Here is a 20,960-nt window from a genome sequence, read left to right as displayed (position 1 = left end):
TCTAGAGACTTTTGAGACCAGACCTCTCCTGAGTGAGTTGTTCTTTCTCCTGGTTCGGCTGAGATCTTCTCTCACTCACATCTAAAGTGCTCACTTATTCTTCTGAATTCTTTATCATATTATTATCTGTAGAATTTCTCTGATTTCTATGTGCCATTTTGCTTGGATAAATTACTTTACTCACTATTTATTCTTTGTGGTGGTCTTTTGTGTAATGAGCATTTGGCGGGCAGGGGCTAGGCTGAAGAATGTAAGCTAAGGGCTACCTTCTCCCCTTAAGAACAATCAGAGAAGTCACTTCCAATCTGAAACCTAAAAAAATCATATGCTAGACTAGAGATATTTGAGGGGTAGCAGATAGATATAACACTAGCCTGATGCTCCTCTTGGCGATATCAGGAGAGATCATCTAACTTTGGCAGTCGTGGTTCCTGCCTATCCTTCTTCCTCCCCCATCTCCACACTAATCTACTATAGGTGTAAAGATGGTCCTACTACCACTGCTCACAGATCACAACTATCTATGCCACCCATGAGCCAGAAGTTTTCTCTGTATCTATACATATGGACACATATATTACATATAATTTATATTTCTCTATTATACACACATATTTATAGATACGATATAATGACCACAAAGACAACCACCACTACAACAACATGAAAAGTAGCATGGTTTGGTGTATAGAGAGCCAGCTTCTGAGCCTGGAAGATTTGGACTCAAGTGCCTCCTTTGGCTATGGGACCCGGGGCAAATCTCTATCTCTCAGTATCTTGGGCAACTGTCTAAGAGTCTAAGTTGCGAAGAAGGTGCCAATTTGTGTAGGTAAAGAAAGTTTCCCCATCTGGGAGTTCCCTATGTCAATGAAATCATAGGTTCAGTTTCCATTTCTAACAACAATTTTGTTTTCAGTCATTTTTCAAGGGGTGCAGTGGATAGGATGCCAGGCCTGAAGTCAGGAAGACTCATCTTTGTGAGTTCAAATCTGGCCTCAGACACTTACTAGCTGTGTGACCCTGGGCAAGTCACTTAACCCTGTATGCCTCAGTTTTCTCATCTGGCATATGAGGTGAAGAAGGAAATGGCAAACCACTTCAGAATCTTTGCACTCAGTAAACAGTATATTTGGGGTCATGAAGAGTCAGACACAAATGAAAAATGACTGAACAGCGACAATAACAAATCCCCCTATTTTTTGCCCAATTTGGGGTTTTCTTGGAAAAGATACTTGTAGTGGTTTGCCATTTCCTTCTCCAGCTCATTTGACAGATGAGGAAACTGAGGCAAACAGGGTAAAGCGACTTGCCTAGGGTCACACAGCTTGTAGTGTCTGAGGCTAGATTTGGACTCACAAAGATGAGTCTTCCTGACTCTAGGTCTGGGGCTATATCTGTTGAGGTTGGGAACCTCAAGGACCTGAGTACTGGAGAGAATCACGGACATCTGGAATGAATTCATGATCTCAAGCATTCTTTCAGTCAAGGTGGCAAAGATTTATTATGCTTTTCAGTGGGCAAGAGTTCTTAGGGAACCTGCAACCTTACAGGGGTGCAGGTAAAGTTTATATAGGTTAAAATTTAGTAAGACATTTGCCAAATATACTAATTAGGTGATTCAGGGCAGGATTAGGGAGTGGTTAAGGAGTAGACAGTTCTTAAAGGAACATGCACTTTTTGTATCTACTGCACAGGTATCTTACCCAGAGTTCACTGGGAAATAGCCCAAGGCAGGGCTACATGGAGGTGTGGCTTTAGGCCTGAAACATCACTAAGTCAACTAATGGTCAGGGCTGACTGGGAAATCCCCAGGCTGTTTCCATCAATGTCTTGTTAGGTAAGATAAATGTAAAGGAGTATACATATGTCTAGGTCTAGCATGCATATGATAGGTCAGTGAGTAGTAAATATCTCTATGACCCAGTACACAGCCAGTTCAGCCAGTACACGGCTGGTTCAAACTAATAAATTCTATAGGCACAGCTGGCCACTGTATCGGGAAGAGAGATTAGTGTTTTGCTAGGGCATGCTGTTCTGTTTTGCTGGAGAGACACTGCTAGGGACAGTGTTTTGAAGCTAGGGAGAGATATGATTTTGGAACTGGAGTCCAAGCACAGGCACCCAAGCACCCCATCATATCCACTTCATCACTTAGCTGCCCCTCCAACAATAATTAATAACTCTGGGTTTCCATTTCCATAGTACTTTAAGGTTTACAAGGCATTTTCTTTATAATAGTTCTGTGAGGTAGGTAGTTCTTAGAGAGGTCTAACGACTTGCCCAGGTCACACCTCCCAGGACACAAACACAAAGTGGTGACAGGTCTCCCAGCTGCCAGGCAAAAGTTTTTTCTCCCTATGCCAAACATGCTGCCTCCTTCCAAATAAAGTGGATATAGGGGAACCTTAGAACTCACTGAGTCCAACCCTCTCTTCTACAGATAGGGAAACTGAGCATCATAACAGCTAAGTGACTTGCCTAAGGTTGCATAGGTAACTAAAGTGACACAGTAACTAAGATCACTACAAATATATGCTAACTAATCTCAGCTAGGACCTCCCCATAGCAGAACAATCTTTACTACTCCTCCCTAATTGATTTCCTATCCCACTCACCACAACAGCTATTCCAAATATTTTCCTAGTGTAGTGAGGCTGTCCCTGACATGTAAGATGGGGGTGTTATTGTGTGGCTCAAAGGGAGGGAGGATAGACATTTTTAGTCTCTTCTCTCCCCCCTCCCCCATCCTTCTCCAAAGGAAATTTTATTTCTTGTTGGAGGTTGGGGCCAGAAGCTTGGCTACTCTGCTCTCTGCAGAGAGAGGAGATACCAGAGTAGAATTATATCTGTCTCTTTCCTTATTAGTCTAGTTTTAGGTTCAAGCTAAACTTTTTAAAAAATAGTATTTTATTTTTTCCAATTACATGTAAAGACAATTTTTAGCAAGCATTTTTGAAAAATTGAGTTCCACATTTTTTTCCCTCCCTCCCTTCCTTTTCCCCTCCCTAAAAGGTAAGCAAGTTGATATAGGTTATATATGTGTAATCATGTAAAATGTATTTCCACTTTAGTTAGGTTGTGAAAGAACAGAGTGAAAGAAAAAAAAACTCAAAAAAAAAGTGAAAATAGTATGCCTTGATCTTCAAGCTAAACCTCTGATAATCGTTCATGGATGAGGGAAGCAGGGACCCAAGCTTTATATCCAAGGGGTGACTTTTTTCCCACCAACTACCATTTTCACAGTGAACACATACAGCAATTAGCAAAGAAACCCATTTATACAAGTCGATAGCAAAACAGAAATCAAAGGAAGTAAACATAGAAGAATATATACCAGAAAATACACAATGAAGGAGCTCTCCCTTTGGGAGCAAAGTAACCTAGCTCAACCAAGAAAGTCCTAGATCTCATCTAAGGGGAAATTCTCCTGAAGTCTCTAGTGTAGCAAAGCTGGAGACAGGAACATGATGGAGATTGCCAGTTGCTCTCAAGTTGGCTTCTTCTCAGTCTAATTTTTCCTTCAGCAGCCTGAAGTAGGATTGACATCATCTCTCTTGCTAGAAGCAGATGGAAGAAACCTAAGCAAGTCCAAAGATTTGAAGAAACTCAAGAGCTTGAAGAGGGTCAATCTGTCCTCTCTCCAACGCTGACCTACCCCTCAAATGATGGCAGGGCATTAATCTCCACCAAAGAGGTGGAGTCCCATATCACTGGACTTTGGGTATTGGGTTATGTAAGCAGATGTGAACTGAGGTCCTTTGACTGTCATTTAAATGCTCCTTTTTCTATACTATTTTAATCCAATTCACATCCAAACAGTCTTGTAGAGGGAAAATGAATTACCCATGGTCATAAGTGGCATAGACAGGAGGGTTAGAACTCAGGCCAAATGGTGGTGTTACCCATGGCTGTGATTTTAAAAGTCGTACTGTTGTCTTTCCATGCCAGCCTTTGCCTCATTGTTGAAAGGAGTGTAACGTATGTGTGTGTGTGTGTGTGTGTGTATATAAAAATGTATACATATACACACACACACACACACACACATATAAATTGAAGTTTAGGTTTGCTTAGCTATTTGTGGACTTCTAAACATGGTACTATGTGGAAGCTGAGCCAATTAGTTAGGTTTGTCTTCTGAAACAGCCTGCTGCCTCTGGGGGTTCAGAGTAACCACCTTCTGCCCAGAACAGTGCTGGCTTTTCAGAAACTTCAATTTGGCAGACCCTAGGGGGTTGGCAGGGTTAGAGTTGCCTTCTTGGACAATGATGTGAGGTTAAACACACTCTTTGAAGAAACTCTCTTCTCCAGGTCAGAGATGTTTGCTCTTACAAAGTTAATTGAATTACTTTCACTTCCTGGCTTACACCACCACTTCTGAGCCCCAGCGTTTTCTTTGGAAGACTGCAGGAAATAAGCTGTTCCTGCCAATTAGACTAATAGTGGGTGGGTGTTTTGAAACAGTGCAACTCAAATATCTGGAGAGGTTAAATTTAAGGGATCTTTAGGACCAGCTGCCCCCAAACATTTTGTTTTTCTCCTTTAGGCTTAGCTACTTTAATAATTACCTGAGAGGTGGTATCCTAGAAAGAATACTGAATTCTGAAAGTTGAGATGGGGGATTCAAATTCTGGCTTTTACACTTACTCTTTTTGTGATCCTGGGTGAATTCCTGACACTCATGAAAGTCACTGGCTTCTCTGTAGAATGCATTTTTTTTTCTTTACAGAGTTGTCTGAGGACAGAGCTCTTTAAGAAGACCAAAAAAACTAGAAATATGAGTTATTATCACCACCACCACTTACTCGCCTTTACATGTGCAAAGTCCAATTTTTAGGTGGGCTATGGGTCTCAAACAAGCATTAAAAAAATTTTATTGACATCTTCTGTTTTTACTTTGCCTACATTCCCCCTATTTCTCTTCTCTTCCTAGAGAGCTCTCTCATAACAATTTTTTTAAAATAAGAGGAAGAGAAACAATGCAGCCAAACTGATCAATACGTGAAAAAAGTATGATATTATATGCAATGTTCCACACGTATGGACTCTCCCCAGGCCTTCTGCAAAGTTTGTTTTCTATAGTTTTGCAGCATTAATTAAAAGAATATCTTTATTTTCACAATAGGCAGACCTTTTTTTTAAAAAATATTTTATTGATATCTTCTGTTTTTACATTGTCTAAATTTCACCCTGTATCCCAAGGAAAAAAAAGACCCTTTCCCAGAGTTATCCTATGTAAAAAAGATTTTTTTAAAAGAAAAAAATCAGCAAAACCAATCAATAAAAATGAAAAATCTGAATATGTATGTATGTATGTATGTATATATATATTTTATATATGTGTGTACACATACACACACACATGCAGATCTTTATATGTATGTTGCAATGTTCTGTATCGATGGATGTCCTGCTGTTACACCAGAAGCGAGTGAGACATGCCACAGAGTATAAGTTTTGAATGGAGAAGTTTATTAGCCGGCGGTCATTCGGGGAAAATTCCCAAAGCAAATGACCACGTTTAAAGGGAGAGGGTAGTTTATATAGACAATACAGCATTCAGTGCTTAATTATCTCTTGAAGTTTACATATGTCATTTTGCAGACTCAGCAAGCCTGTGTTATTTCACTTTTATGACCATGATACGTTAGAGGAACCTCCTGAATAGATTGTAAATACAACATATCAGATAGCTGACAAAGTGTCAACTGAAATTACAACCCAGGATCCCTGGGTCTATCTGGCCATAACTCCCATAACAAGGAAGGCTCAAGATAAGGCAAAAGTCATATAATTCAAGATAATGTCTAGGGCCAAGGCTTCCATCCTGGTAATTAGCTTACATTCCTTGGAAATGTCTTAGGGACCCAGGACACTCGCCAAACGGCAGGAACTCAGTCTGTTTTTTCTTATGCAGACTGGGCTTTGCAGTTAGGGGCTGGGGGCAGGGTTTTTTAGCAATAGCTGGCTACTCAGGTATCACACTGCCTCTGTAAAGGTCTGGGGGGAGGTATCTTCTTCTTTGATGTCAAGCTTGATCTATGTAATTTTGCAATATTTATTTTTAACTGTCAAATAAGCATTTGACATAATAAGCATTTAACTGTCAAATAACACCTACCTACAGCATACCAAATATTGTTCCAGATGGCTGTAGGATATGTAAAAAGAAGCAAAGAAACAATAATAAAACCAAGGGCTGGATTCCGTGGTAGACAGAAAGGCTATATGGTCCATAAAAAAGATTGATGAAGTCTGGAGAAGGTAGGGTGGTTTCACAGAAGTGGGACCCAAAGGATGGCTAGGATTTGGAAAGGCAGAAGAAAGAAGCAATCTATAAACATGATACAGGAGAAGGGACACTATTCACTGCAGGAATCCCCTTCTTAGGCCATGGCAAAAGCCAGGTATGCTTTCCCATTTCTAGTCCCTATGGTTCTCTGTGGGGGTGATCCCACGGAGTATGCTCTCTGGCTCCATGTGGATGGACAGACGGAGTAGCATCTTGCTGCAGGATAAATCACTTAGCTGCTGAGATGGCAATTCCCGATTTGTTCGTGTGATTGGGGTTGGGGGCAGGGGGGATGTCAGAGAGAATTCTCTGGCTACTGAGTGTCATGGAGGTCAGCCTCTTTACCTTACAGGAAGTTTTTAGGGCTGTAGAAAAGATCTGTCCCCATTCCCTTTGGAGAGGCCTTCTTTTAGGATAGTCCCAGCACAAGCTGTCCCTTGGACTTCCAAAAAGGGAGTTTCTCTCACCTCCTCCTAGCAGTGACGATTGTGTTTGTCCGTTCTCAAAGAGGACCAAGACATGAGGAAGATGATGACATGACTTGTAATTGAATTGGATTTAAGTGAGGAAAGGCTGTGCAAAGTCACCAGCCTCACCTGCTCCTCCAGTGCCTTCTGGGTCCAGTGGTCAGCTACAGATCAGGACAACTGAAGATGGCCCAAGATGCAGTGGGAGACCTTGGCCTTTTTAAGCTAAGGTCTTTCCAGTTCTCCCTTTGAGTTAGGCAATACCCATTCAATGATTAGGCCTATTTAAGAAGTGAGTCAAGGGATGACCCCTTTTATTAAAAAAAAAAAAATCAAACTGGGAGGGGAAAACCCTCAGGGTTGCTGGCTGAAAGAAAAACAATTACTATTTACATTCACTCTGAGCCACAATGTAAGCACATGACAACAAGAATATAGGCATACCTTCAGGATATTGCCGGGTCCAGCTGCAGACTGCAGCAATAAAGCGGATATTGCAATAGAGAGTCACGTGAATTTGTTGGTTTCCCAGTGCATATGAAAGTTAGGTTTATACTATACAGCAGTCTGTTAAGTGTGCAGTAGTATTATGTCTTAAAAAATGTACACACCTTAATTAAAAAATGCTAACCATCATCTGAGCCTTCAGGGAGTCCCAATCTTTTCTGCCAGTGGATAGTGGTGGGGGCTGAGCGATCAAGGTGGCGGCTGCTGAAGGCCGGGGTAGCTGTGGCATTTTCTTAAAATAAGACAACGGTTTGCCAGATCCACTGACTTTTCTTTTCACTTGAACATGTAAGAGGCCATTGTAGGGTTATTAACGGGCCTGATTTCAATTCAATATTATTGTGTCTCGGGGAAAGGGGGCCCCAAGGAGAGGGAGACCGATGGAGAAAGGCATGTCGATGGAGCCATCAGAACAGACATCTATTGATCGTTTGCTGCTGTATAGGGGCACATCGTTACCATGGTAGCATCAAAGATCACTGATAGCAGATCACCAGAACAGATATAGCAAAAATGAAAAAGTTTGAAATATTGTGAGAACTCCCAAAATGTGACAGAGATGTCATGTGTGCTATTGGAAAAATGGTGCCGACTTGCTTGATGCTGGGGTTGCCACAAACCTCCAATTTGCAAAAAGCTCACTATCTGCGAAGCACAATAAAACTTGGTATGCTTGCACACATTTGCCTAGAGCCTGGACCCACAAGTTCCAGCTTCCTCCTCTGTTTTGTGTTTCTTTCCTCTGAATCTAGGCAGTAAAATCCTGAGTTCAAGGAGGCAGAATTCAGAGAAACCTGGCAAGACATGTATGAACTGATTCAGAGCGAAGTGAGCAGGATCAGGAGAACAATTTACACATAATCTACAACACTATAAGGAACAAAAAATTTGAAAGGCTTAAGAACTTTCTGATGCTTTGCAGAGCAGTGGTTAGAGACCTGGAGACAGGAAAACCTGATCAAATCTGGCCTCAGACACTGACTAGCTGTGTGATCTTTTGCAAGTTATTTAACTTCAGTCTCATTTGCAAGTCATTTAACTGCCTGCCTCAGTTTCCTCCTTTGTAAAATATGAATAATAATAGGTGCTTAATAAACACTTATTTCCTTTGGCATCCCTTTGGCTTTTAACAAACCTTCCTGTACCCCTTATTCAATGTGAATGGAAATAAATTATAGACTTTACCACATACATAATGCACATAAAATAAAATAGATTAATTTCTTTTTTTTTTTTGGCAGGGCAATTGGGGTTAAGTGACTTGCCCAAGGTTACACTGCTAGTAAACATATCAAGTGTCTGAGGCCATATTTGAACTCAGGTCCTCCTGACTCCAGGGCTGGTGCCCTACTCTCTGCACCACCTAGCTGCCCCAATTAATTTCAATAGATAATAATTTACCAAGTATTTCCCATACCGCCTTGACAAACTTTTCCTATATCAGGTTGAGATTCTCCTGACTAGACAATCTCAGATATCCTTTCTAGCCTGGACATTTATGATAGGTCTTAAGGTGGCAAAGACTTCCTGGTAGCCAATTTAGGGTCAGGAGAGAAAGGCTAGGAACCACCATAAGAGAATGATGGGTAGAGGAACAACAGAGATGTGAGGAAATGTGGCAAGTTATTTTAGAGGGATGGAAATCAGCATGAGCTGATGGAGGGCATGGGAAATGAAGTGGCCAGGTAGAGACGAGAGAGGCTTTATAGCACAAGGAGATGAGAGTGGCATTAAGCCAGTCCAGGAAAGACTAAAAACCAGGGATGTGGACTCAAGATAGCGGTGTGCCCTGGATAGAGAAAAGCTAGTTGAGGGTAATTTCTATGAGGGAGGGAGAATACAAAGGAACTGAGGACAATGAAAATAACTCTGACTTGGCCATGGCAGAGGCTAGCATTAATCACAGCTAGTAGGTGGCCCTTTAAGGTTGCAAAGCAGCTCATACACATCATCTCATTTGATCCTCACAACAGCCTGGTGAGATAGGGGGCCATATAGTGGCCACTTCCTGGATGAAGGTTCAGCAAAGGAGGCTAAGAAGAATTGGTCAGCAAGGTAAGAGGAGAACTAGAAGAAAGCAGTGTCAGAAAATCTTAGAAGAGAGTATCAAGGAGAAGAGGGTGAGCAACAGTGTTGAAGGCTGCATAGAGATCAAGGAGGAAAAGGATGGGGAAAAGAAAACCCATTCCATTTGGCAATTAAGAGAGGATGGGGGTGGGGTGGGTGTGGAGCCACGAAGGCAGGAAGAGTACCACTGAGCTCTACCCCACAAATCCATCAGCCTTGAGGTTAAGGTGGTTATTCTGGACTTGGAGATGACCTAGGTTTGAATCCTGGCTCCAACGTTTGCTAGTGAATGACAAGGAACAAGTCACTTCATTTTGGGGAGACTGTTTCCTCACCGGTAAAATGGGAATATTATTTGCACGGCAATTCACAGGTTCCTCCTTGGTCATAGGGTAATAGATTTGGAGCTGGGAAAAACTCTTAGAGGTCGTATAATTCAACTGTCAATTAACGGATGAACAAATCTTTCACTTCTGTTCCTGTGATGCTCAGCAGAGGGAGGAAATCTGTTGAGTCCACTACAAATTTATGTTACATAATCTCAACGGGGCCCTCACTGCCTCAAGGTAATCTTTTTACAACTCCCCAACTGATTAACCATCCGGCTCTCTGGAGCAACTCTCCTCCCTTCTCATGCTTCCCAGTTTCCCTACCCCTCAGTTGAGAACCTCGCCACATATTTAAGGGGAAAAACTGAGGTCATTTGCTGAGATCTCCCTCTTCACCCGTTCTCCTCAACTCATTTCCCCCAGTATTTTCTCTTTCAGCCCTGTCTCACACAAAGAGATGGTCTTTCTTCTTGCCAAGGCAAACGCTTCTACTTGAACAAGTGATCCCGTTCCATCCCATCTCCTCCAGCAGATTGCCCCATCACCCCTACTCTCTCACTCATGTCCAGATGCTCCCTGTCCACAGGATGCTTTCCTGCTGCCTAAGATGCCTGTATCTCCCTCATTCTCAAAAATCCCACATTTGATTTGTATATTCCCACTATCGCTTTCTCTCTCTCTTCCCTTTTGTGGCTAAACTGGACAACGCTATCTACAACAGACCACCTCCTTTGTTCTCACTCTCTTCTTAAATCTCTACAGTCTGGCTTCCAGCCTCATCATTCACAAAACTGCTCTCTTCAGAGCTACTACTATTCTCTTAATTGCCAATGGTCTTCTCTCCGTCCTCAAACTTCCTGACCTCTCGGCAGTCTCTGCAACACTACTGATCACCCTCTTTTCCAATACTCTTCTAAGATTTCCTGATACCCTTCCTACCTGTCTGACCATCTCTTCTTTGCTTCCTTTACTGTATCTTCACCCAGGTCATTTCTGGTAATTGGGGGGAATGCCCTAACCCAGGTGTCATCCTCAACTCCTCACTCTCAGCCCCCACGTCCAATCAGTTGCCAAGTCCTGGTTGTTTCTACCTTTATAACATCTCTCCTATCTGCCCCCTCTTTCCTTTGACACTGCCACCATTCTAGCCTTGACACCTTCTGCCTGGACTATTGCAATAGTCTACTAGCTGGTCTGCCTACTGCAGACCTCTACCTACTCCAAACTTCTCTCTACTCAGCTATCAAATTAACCTCCCTGAAGCCCAAGCTTGACCATGTCATCTTCCCCCATTCCCCATTCAATAAATTCCAGAGGCTCTCTATTACCTTCAGGATCAAATCTAAAATCCTGTTTGGCTTTTAAAGCCCTTTACAACCCAGCCCTTTATTGCTTTCCAGTTTTCTTTTTTGCAGGGGGGAAGGCAGGGCAATTGGGGTTAAGTGACCTGCCCAAGGTCACACAGCTAGTGTGTCAAGTGCCTGAGGCCGGATTTGAACTCAGGTCCTCTTGACTCCAGGGCTGGTGCTCTACTCACTGCACCACCTAGCTGCCCCTCCAGTTTTCTTATACCTTACAGAAGGTACACTGGCCTCCCTGCTGTTTTTCAAACACAACTTTCCATCTCCTCATTCAATCCCTTTGCACTGGCTTCTCTCCCATGCCCTGAATGCTATTTCTTACCTTCATCTCCGGACTCTTCTGAAGACTACTCAAATATCACTTTCTGCTGGAGGCCTTTCATGACTGGCTTTGCCACCTGTGCCTTCTTTTGGAGATTAACTTCCACCTACTCTCCATCTCGTGTATGCATATATACATATATACTCTCCATATCTTGTGTACATATTTACATGTTATACACATATACATATATATATGTGTCACACACCAGATAGAGTAAATGGAAGGAAATAGGCAAGTGTGCAAATATATATAGTTATGTACATGTCTTTCCGTGTGTGTCTTGCTAGTAGGTGAAGTGTTTTTGCTTCTTTCTAACCTCAGCATTCAGCACAGTGCCTGGCATTCCCTGTCTCACCCAGGCTGGAAGTGCTGGGGCTCCTCTTGATCAGCATGGCAGCCTTGACCTGCTCCCTTTTTGACATGGGTCATGTTCTTTGAACAACCTGGTGCTTCTCCACTCCCTGGGACTGATCCTACTGAAGCCAAACTTAGTGGGGACTCAAACAGTATACTCCACCGCATTTTAAAACTACCAAAGTTGTACAAGGCTGGCCAGCCTTGGTCTCCCCAGTAGCTTGGATAACAGGTGTATGCCACCATGCCTGGCTTGTTACAGTTTAAGTGCTTAATACATGTTTGTTTACTAACCAAACTGTAAAACTGTAGGGAGGTAACACTCAAGGTCACACAGAAACGCCACAGAAGTAGAAGTCTTCTCACTCCAAGTTCCCTGCTCTTCCACTGTCTCCCAGGGTTGTTACAAAGAAGCTCAAGATCAAAGAAACAGGAAAAGAACCTCTGTGTACAAAAATATTCACAATACCTCTTTTTGTGGTGGTAGAGAGCTGGTAACTGAGGGGGTGCCCATCAATTGGGGAATGGCTCAATTAAGTTATGGTATGTGAATACGATGGTTCACAAAGCACTTTAGAAATACCTCACTTTATCTTCACAACAACCTTGGAAGGAAAGTGCTATTATCTTCATTTTATAAACGAGGAAACTGAGGCAGACGATACCTAGCTACTACCTGAAGCTGGATTTGAACTCGGGCCTTCCCCATTCCAAGTCCAGCTCTCTATCCATCGAGCCCCTCAGCTAAATGTTAAAAGGGCTAATTTTAGAGAAACTTGGGAATTTCTACAGTGATGAAGAGTGAAGTGAGCAGAACCAGACTAATCAATTCGCATCAATATCAGTGCAATGACCAACTACGATTCCAGAGGGCTCACAATGACACACACTACCCTTCTGCAGAGGCGATGAACCGAGAGCTGAGAAAGAATTTTTTTGGACGTGGCCAAAACACAAATTTATTTTGCTTAACTATAGAAGGGTTTTCTTTTTCAGTGGGCAGGTAGGGAAGGAGGTGGATGGAAGAAAACAAGTATTTATTCAGCACCTACTATGTGCAAGGCACTAGGCTAAGGACTTTACAAATACCTCATTTGGTGGGAGGGAAAGTGGATTTTTGTCAATTAAAAAAGGTAAAATTTTAAAAAATAAAGCTCATAAACCATATAGAAATTTGTTATAGGTAAGCAAACAGAGGCTTGAGGGAACTTTGACATAAGTCCACTTAGCAGAGATAGGGAAATGGATCCAAGTAGAGGTGTAGAAGGACTACATTTCCAATTCAGGTGGGACGGAGGGTCATGCTTGGGGGAAGAGTCCAGATAGAAGCTGCTATACCACAACTTGTTCCCCATAAAGTTATTTTCCTGCATTGGAATATAACCTCAACTCATTTGGGAGAGCAGAGTGGCTAGATTTGGGTTAATGGCTCCTGAGTTATTCCAAGGTGATTAAGTTGACCAACCACATGCAGATATTCAGAGCAATCTGCATTGAATTTAAAGTGACATTTATTACACATAGTATATGCTAATATACATTAGAATACATCATGGGGGCTGGGGAGGAGTTGAAGAAGGGGGTACTATTTCCTGTATGTTCTGATCTGTCCCTAGCCTCTCTGGAAGATGTTTTGATGTCTTATAATTAAAATCTACAAAAGCTCAGATTTTTATAATGTTTTCTATTTTATAATTCCCATTTTACAGATGAGGGAAAAGTGAGGTTGAGACAGTGAAATGATTTGTGATCAGACAGGTGGGAACTGTGAGGGGTGGAATCAAACCTGTTTACTGACACTTGTCACTTCGTTCACTACAGTGCCCTGCCTCAATGATGAATTTCTGTCCTATCCCTATGGATTGAATTTACCAGGCTGAACATCTGAAGAATGGAGACTCCATATGCACACTTCTGGCTTGGTGCAGTCGCTCTACGCTAGGTCTTTCTTTAATTCTGTTACCTACCCCAACTGTCACCTAAAAATCAGCACAGAGACTAGGATTTCGATTTTGTGCTCCTGAAATTCATACAAGCCTAACCTGGCTGATGGCCACTTGGGCCAGTAAGCGACTGTGCAACACAAGTAGATAGAGCCTAACCACGGTCAGAGTAACTACATAAGGGTCTAAGAACTAAGGATGTGGAGAGAGATGTATGAACATTTTATGTAATTTTCTAGGGGTTCCCATTAAGATTTACTCACGGGCCACATCCAGGCAATACAAAATGGGTCATAAACACAGTTGTGTGAGTCATATCTATACTGCAAACAGCTTGTGTACAGGCAGAGGCAGTGTGGTGGAGAAGAAGGAGCACTATATCTGGAGTCAGAAAGTCTGGGTTCAAGTTCACTTCTGAGCCCGCCTTAGTTTCTTCATTTGCAAAATGGGAATGTGCTACCTATCTCAAAAAGGTTCTTGTGACAGATTCAGAATGTATACTATGGAAAGATATAGATACAGAGTGTGTATACTATAGATAGATACAGACAGAGAGTATATAAACTGTCCTTAAAAGGAGACTACTACTTATGTCATCTAGAGTTCACAGGGTTATTGTAAGAATTAGAGTAGATAATATAAAGAATTTTATAGCAACCATGTACTTTGTAAACATGAGATTCTAAAAAATAAATCTCAAAAAAAAAAAATCTCAATACCTTTACCCAGGTAACTGAAACTAAATCATTACTGTTCTCTGGGAGAATATCATTTCATAGTTTATCTCTGTGATTTTATCCACCCACAAATATTCCCCTTTTTGGAATTTCTGAGCCTGGGAGCTGTGTCTTCCCTTGTGACTTCAGGGATTTAATGGTATGACATTCCAAGAAAACTCAGGCCCGAATGAAGAGAATCTTGCTATAATGTCTCGGGTGCCAAACTGTGCATTAAATGAGAAACATTGTTGTGCCTGGCTTCCTTCAAGGCCTAGCTCAGGCACCACCTTCTACACGAAACTCCCAGTTCTCAGTGCCCTCTCCCTCCTCAAATTACTTGTGCTTATTAGTCTGTGTTCAGGATGCAGAAAGTAAGTTCCTTTATGGGAAGGGTTGTTTCATTTTGGTCTTTGGCTTCCATAAAGTAGGTACTTTTGTTGCCAGTTCAGCTGAACTGATTACGTAATGTGTGCTAATAAATGAGAGAAATTCATTAAACTTGAAAAATAGGCTTTATTTTAACCAGTGGTATTGTGTGACATCCTATATGGTGGAACTGATTACAGCAAAAGTTCATGGATACAAATCAAAGAGTAGTCTCTCCCTTGTTTTATCACCCCAGGGTGTCCTCTTCAGAGGACCTGGGAGATAGGAGCATTGATGCTCAGAAACCAAGGAGCTCTCCAGCAAGGTCCAGTTAAAGTCCAGGCTTCTGGGACATGCAGTCTCTCAACACATGTGGGCACACATGCAGAAACCTTAATTAAAAAAAATCTGAGCAGTATTTCTGTAGGAAATTACACTAGCATTTGCACCAAAATGGCTAATAAAATTCATCTTGCTGTGGATAACAGAGGAGATATTTACATTTTTCTGTGAGGAGCTGACCTTCACATCCGAGAGAGCAGGGAGGGCATCTTTCGTTAACTTCCTCTAGGGGGTGTGTGGGAAGCCCGGTCAAGCTGTCTTTCTCTCTCCCTCCAGCCCTCAGTCACTCAGAGGGGACTGATTCTCTCACAGGCCTCTGGGCTGCATTCCACTCTACTGAGATGATGAACTCAAACCACCTGGTCCAACCCACCTGACTCTCATTCTCTGCATGTGCTTTGCTCTTTTTCACTCCAGAAGAGCCATGAATGTGTGGGCCCACAAGTAACACAAGATGCATAAAATCTCCAAAACTTTGAAAACAACTCTTCGTCATACCAATAATGAGAGGATTGCAGAAGGGGAAGGTTGAATATTCAACATATTGAAATAATCTGCCTTTCTTCCCCACTAAAAACAGGAATCACATTCCCAAAGGATCCCCGCAATACAGACAATACTGAAACGAAATTTGTTTCTCCCAAGCCCTTTTCCCTATTTCTCTAGGCGAGAGAAGAGTAATGCCAAGCTGCCAATAGATCCTTCTCAAGAGAAAGAAAGACACCTCAATAAATTTCTCTGTATTTAGAAAGAGACAGAAAAAAAGGGTTTCTGGCCTCATGCACTTTTATTCTTTGTTTTGATCTTCAGTATTTCTAAGAACTGGTGGCTGAGTGTGAATAGAACTTCCAACTTTCCAAAATCTGGGATGATCCTGGGAAAAGTCCTGACCTTGCCCACCAGAGCCCAGCAAAAGAGTCTCTTTGAAAACCATGATGATGAGGAAAAAAAGAGATACACTCATCAATCCCATTTCTTCATTATGGTTTTCCCATCTAAAGCACCTAGGATGATATCCAGTATACACATATTGAATAGCACTGGGAGACCGAGGACAAAGGCTGGTGAGACTTTTCCTATCAAGTCAGCTGAGGTGAAAGGGGGTCTGAACTGGATTGCTCAGCTCTTCACTGCCCAACCTGCTCTGCACCAGGGCCTCCCCCCACTGTCCCAGGGACTTGACAAGCAGCTCTGCATGCACAAAAAGCTAGGAATAAAGAGCACACAGGATGCACACAGACTAGAACCTGCATTCGACTCTGGGAGGCCCCTGAGCCAAAGGTGAGAAGGAGCAGACAGAAACGGCAACACTGAATACAGGAAGAAAGAGACACGCACACACGCGCACACACATGCATACACGAAGCTGCCTCTGAAGGCTCACCTGTTAAATGGGTTCACATACGTGTGGCCCCCCTGAAGCCCCCTCCACGTAAGTGGCTCAGAAACACCAGTCTGCTAGGTTCCCTCGACTCCCCAAATGTTCTTCTCTCTTCATATATAAGGCACAAACATATTTACAATTTCACACAAACCTGTCACAGGGTGAGGACCATGCCAGGCTATCATTCCACATGTTAGTGTACAGACGTGAGATGGTTCTTCCCGCTGTACACATTGTGGACAAAGGCTTCAGGTTTTTGGGCAGCCAACCAAACAACCCTGGCCCCTTTGTCTCTATGGAGCCAGGAGAGGGATGTTACAGGCGAGCAAGAAATCATCACCACCATCTTTCCAGTTGCTTCGTAGAAGAGCCCAGATAATGGCGGTGACAAGTAAGCCCAGGATCTGGGATGTTTGTGGATTTTTTTGGCTTCACATCTACTACACCCCAGCAACATGGCAACCAAGACGCCTGGATTGAATTTTCCCCAGAGGGACTGAAGCAGAGGCTATGTTTACAGAAAGTCACCATATAAATAGCTCCCTCACACTTCTCTCGCTCAGCTCGCCGCACATGTATACAGGCAAACACGCACACGCGCACACACACGCACACACACCCTTCTACCATGGAGAATCTTTGCAACAAGAGGCACTTGAATGGTATTTTGGAGAGTTCCCATGAAAAGGCCTTTCCCTCACAGTGACATGCGATCAACAGAACAGAAACCAGGTTTTCAGGACTCCATCTCTTCTTGGTCGAGGGGTGGTGGCACAAAGCTAATAACTTCATCGTAGGTCAGGCCTAGAAGGAAGGAAAAGAATGGTGGCAGTACCTTGGCCATTTACAAAGTCTCTTCCTCAAAATTACGAAGCATATGAATATTGACACACTCACTCCACAGATGACAAGCTAAGGTTACGTAATTAAATAGATGACCCACTGCCAAAGGGTCATGGACTTATAAGCATAGAATAAGTCCTTAGAAGCTGTAGAGTCCAATCCCTACCCAAATAATGAATCTCATTTACTCAGTAACTAGTGGACCCGTGAGTGTTTAGCATTCAGCCCTTCTGACTAGATATCTAGTGTCCCCTTTACCCTCTCTCTTAAGTGACCCATTATCTCTGTCTGGTTGGGAAATATCCCAAACATTTTAGACCAAGGAGCTATAACCACAAACAGAATCTCATGAAAGCAGACCCAGCTCCAGCCTACTTTATTGCCAAGCTATTTCAGGTGTTTATCAGCAAAATATTGGTTAGTTAGTTTTTAAGTCCAATTTGGGTCAGGTGAAGAGGAAATTGGATTTTGTAATCAGGAGACCTCGGTTCTAGCCCTGGAACTATTACTGGCACTAAATAGCTGTGTGGTCTTAGGCAAGATACAACTTCTCCATGCCCCAGTTTTTTCTGTAAAATGGGTATGAGTCCGTTGTTGTTGTAGTTGTTGAGAGGATAAAAGTAAATAATAAATATAAAACATGGAAAACTCAAAAGAAGTACCTCAAAAGACTATAGAGACCACTGCCTAGATCAGAAAGACAGTATCTTGTAAAAGGAACATGTTTATTCTGAACTAGAGATTATAAGTCTGCAAAACAAAGGTTTTGAACTCAGTGCTCTCAAAGGCAGCTTCCAACTTAAAAATTTCATGACTCTAAGATGCTCTCACAAACTGTTCCCAATTATTAACCTGCAGAGGCCTCACCTACTGATCTGTAAAAGGAGAGGGTTGGACCTCTTTCAGGTTCCTTCCTTCCAGCTCTGACAGTATGTTTTATGGCTATTTCTTTTAGTAGTTCTTGTTTCTCCCTCTGCTCCATTATAGATTTGCCCCCCAAAATGTGTACCTGCCCTCAGAGAAGAGGGTAAACTCAAAAGCTGAATAATCCTGCCACAGAACTTACTTTTCCATTCATCTATCAGGAGATCCCTGCTTTCAAAGGACTGGTCATAGGGGTCTGCAACTGGTTCATCATCAGGATCATGGTACTGGGCAAAGTAGCCATGGGCAAGGGCTTGAGCTGCTGTAATTCTCTTATCTGAGTCCAACACAAGCATCTTCTCTAGCAGATCAACAGCTGTCAACAACAAAAGTTAGATTAGGAAAAGAAGGGGAAAAAGTTTAATATGGAGAAGCTAACATTGTGTCTAAGATAAAACACCCAGTTCTTTCTTATGCATACCAAAAGCTCCAAGTACTCTAGGTACCAGCCAAATTACTTAAGTCTCTACCCCCTGAACAAGCACTGTGCTTCTTAATGACTCCCTGCCCTTGCTCAGACTATCCTTTGGAGCCTGGAATTCCTCAATCCCCTTACACCTCACAGAACACAGTACTTTATTTTCAATCCATCAAATGTATGATATTAATCCCTTTCAAGTGTCAGGCACTGTGCTAAGTTCTAGGGACACAAAGGCCAAGATGAGATAATTCCTGCCCTCAAAATGTAACTATTGAACTTGTTCTCACTCCTATTCTGGCTGCATTTAATGGTCAAGAGCAGGTGCCTTTTTCTCTCTCCTCCCTTTCTCCCTACCATTTAACAATAACCTCCGCAAAGTTTTACAAATGACATAGGTTTATAACTACACAAGCATATCACCAAATGAAAAAGTTTGTTCGAGAAGCATGATTATAGATGTTTGGAGGGAAAAAGAATATTGGCTTCCAAAGTGCAATCAACGATACCTACCCAACGGATTGGCACCAATAAACACATTTGCAAAGTTCATCTTCGGCATCTGGGTCAAAGATTGAATATAATTTCTTGCCTGTGAAAATAAGGATTTTGAGAATTAATTTACTCATTATTTTATTACTATTAGAGATTCTCAGATTCTAATACTGAAAAAAAAAAAACAGCCCTTTACAAGTTGTGGTATTTATACGGCATATTTTCTTAAGAGTTCTTCAATATTGTTCCCATAATACCAACCCCTTCAGGAATATCACTGAGTATATTGCTTTTGTCTCAGATTTAGATGCCACCTAGAAATGAATGCTAACCAATCTGGCCTATTTTCATTTAGCTAGATAGGAATAGGTGTTTATGTCTATATAGTGAACCCAAGATCTATAAGAAGTAAATGCCTCTCAGCAATGTTCTAGAACAACTAAAATCTACATGAATGTTGGATTTCTGGTCTAAAGCTTGAATTCTGATCAGTATTTAGTTTATGGTTGTATTCTGATTGGGGGTTCAGTCTGACTTTTAAAAAAAAGTGTTAATGTTAGCCTGGCCAAAAACAAACAAACAAAAAAAAGGTACATCTTACTGCTTTGGCTAAATTCAAGTAAGTTTTGATCTAACAATCTTTAATGAGGGCAGTAGCTATTAGCTAAAATTAAGCATTTACCTTTATTAAATGAAAGTTTGTTTATAATTCCAAAAGTATGTCTGATTTTCATAAATAATTATTTCATATCAGTGAACTTGACTCAGCAAACACTTGTATGTACTAATAACTATAATCAAGGCAAAATACCTTAAAAATAAATAATTGGCTTTGACAGTAATTATACATACCAAATATAATGTATGGGTCTGAAAACTGGTTTCTCGGCTGCAGACACTGGTCACCTCTATATGCATGTGTACAGAGCCAATATTAATCTAGTCTTAAGTGGGTGCATGGAAACCCTGATACCTACACAGCTATTAAGTTTTCTATTTAAATATTACTTGGGTGGGTGGGTAGGGGGCCATCATATTGATGCAAAAATGTACTAGATAATGAACATCCTTATTTCTGCCATATGAAAAGATATAAGGAGGCAAAGGAAATATCAGACTATTGATATGGAGGCCAGGACCATAATTAGCTCTAAGAGTCTAGAAGAATAAATAGCTATTAAGTAGCTTAAAAAAGGGTTTTGATGTCAAACTGGTCTAAAGTTCTAGGGTTATGCCAGGAGCAGTCTGGCTCCAAGATAAAGATTTAGAGTGATCTGTGAAGAGATGTCCTAGTCAAGTCTGGAGATGAAACCAGAGCTAAATACAGCAATGACAAAAATTAATATGAATGAGAAGCTATCAAGTTGTACTGAGGTATTTAATCTTAAAATCTCAGTCTTTTTATATAGTCCCTAAGACTTTTGGGATGCTCTACATATCAACTTTCAAGTACAGTATATTAAGGTATATGGCTTATAGTTAGCTGTGTTAAGAGCTCTATTTTTGAGAGAGAGAGAGAGAGAGAGATAGAGAGAGAGAGAGAGAGAGATGGGAAAGAGAGGGGGAAGGAATAAAAAAGCACAGTAATCTCCTTTAGGTAACTGTGCCTCCGTATGAAGTTTATTTAGTAACAACATAATCTAAACAGGTTTTTGAGTACCAAATTTACAAACCCAAATGTTTAAAAGTAATGTTATCATATTTATTTATTGGCCACCTTAAAAGTTATATTTTCAGCGCAGAGGCTCACATCACATTTTAACCTCAAATGCTAACACCCTGTTAAAGCAAACAGAGTCATTATCTTAGTAGCCACTCAAAGGC

General features: G+C 41.6%; 1 protein-coding gene across 2 annotated transcripts in view; it reads right to left on the bottom strand.

Annotated features, from left to right (window-relative positions):
* Positions 1-14,857: 14,857 nt before the first annotated feature.
* Positions 14,858-20,960, bottom strand: part of MAPK14 (mitogen-activated protein kinase 14) — a 101,105-nt gene continuing 95,002 nt past the window's right edge. For both annotated transcript variants that reach the window (XM_036766717.1, XM_036766716.1), the window contains exons 10-12: positions 19,155-19,233; positions 18,366-18,539; positions 14,858-17,260 (exon numbers count right to left, since the gene is read on the bottom strand). In XM_036766717.1, coding sequence (XP_036622612.1) covers positions 17,193-17,260; positions 18,366-18,539; positions 19,155-19,233 — 321 coding nt within the window. In that variant the 3' untranslated portion in view covers positions 14,858-17,192. The remainder of the gene's footprint in view (positions 17,261-18,365; positions 18,540-19,154; positions 19,234-20,960) is intronic.

The sequence above is a fragment of the Trichosurus vulpecula genome, chromosome 7 (genome assembly GCF_011100635.1).
Source record: "Trichosurus vulpecula isolate mTriVul1 chromosome 7, mTriVul1.pri, whole genome shotgun sequence".
Taxonomy (NCBI): Eukaryota; Metazoa; Chordata; class Mammalia; order Diprotodontia; family Phalangeridae; genus Trichosurus; species Trichosurus vulpecula.
This window is presented reverse-complemented; position numbering and strand designations above follow the sequence as displayed.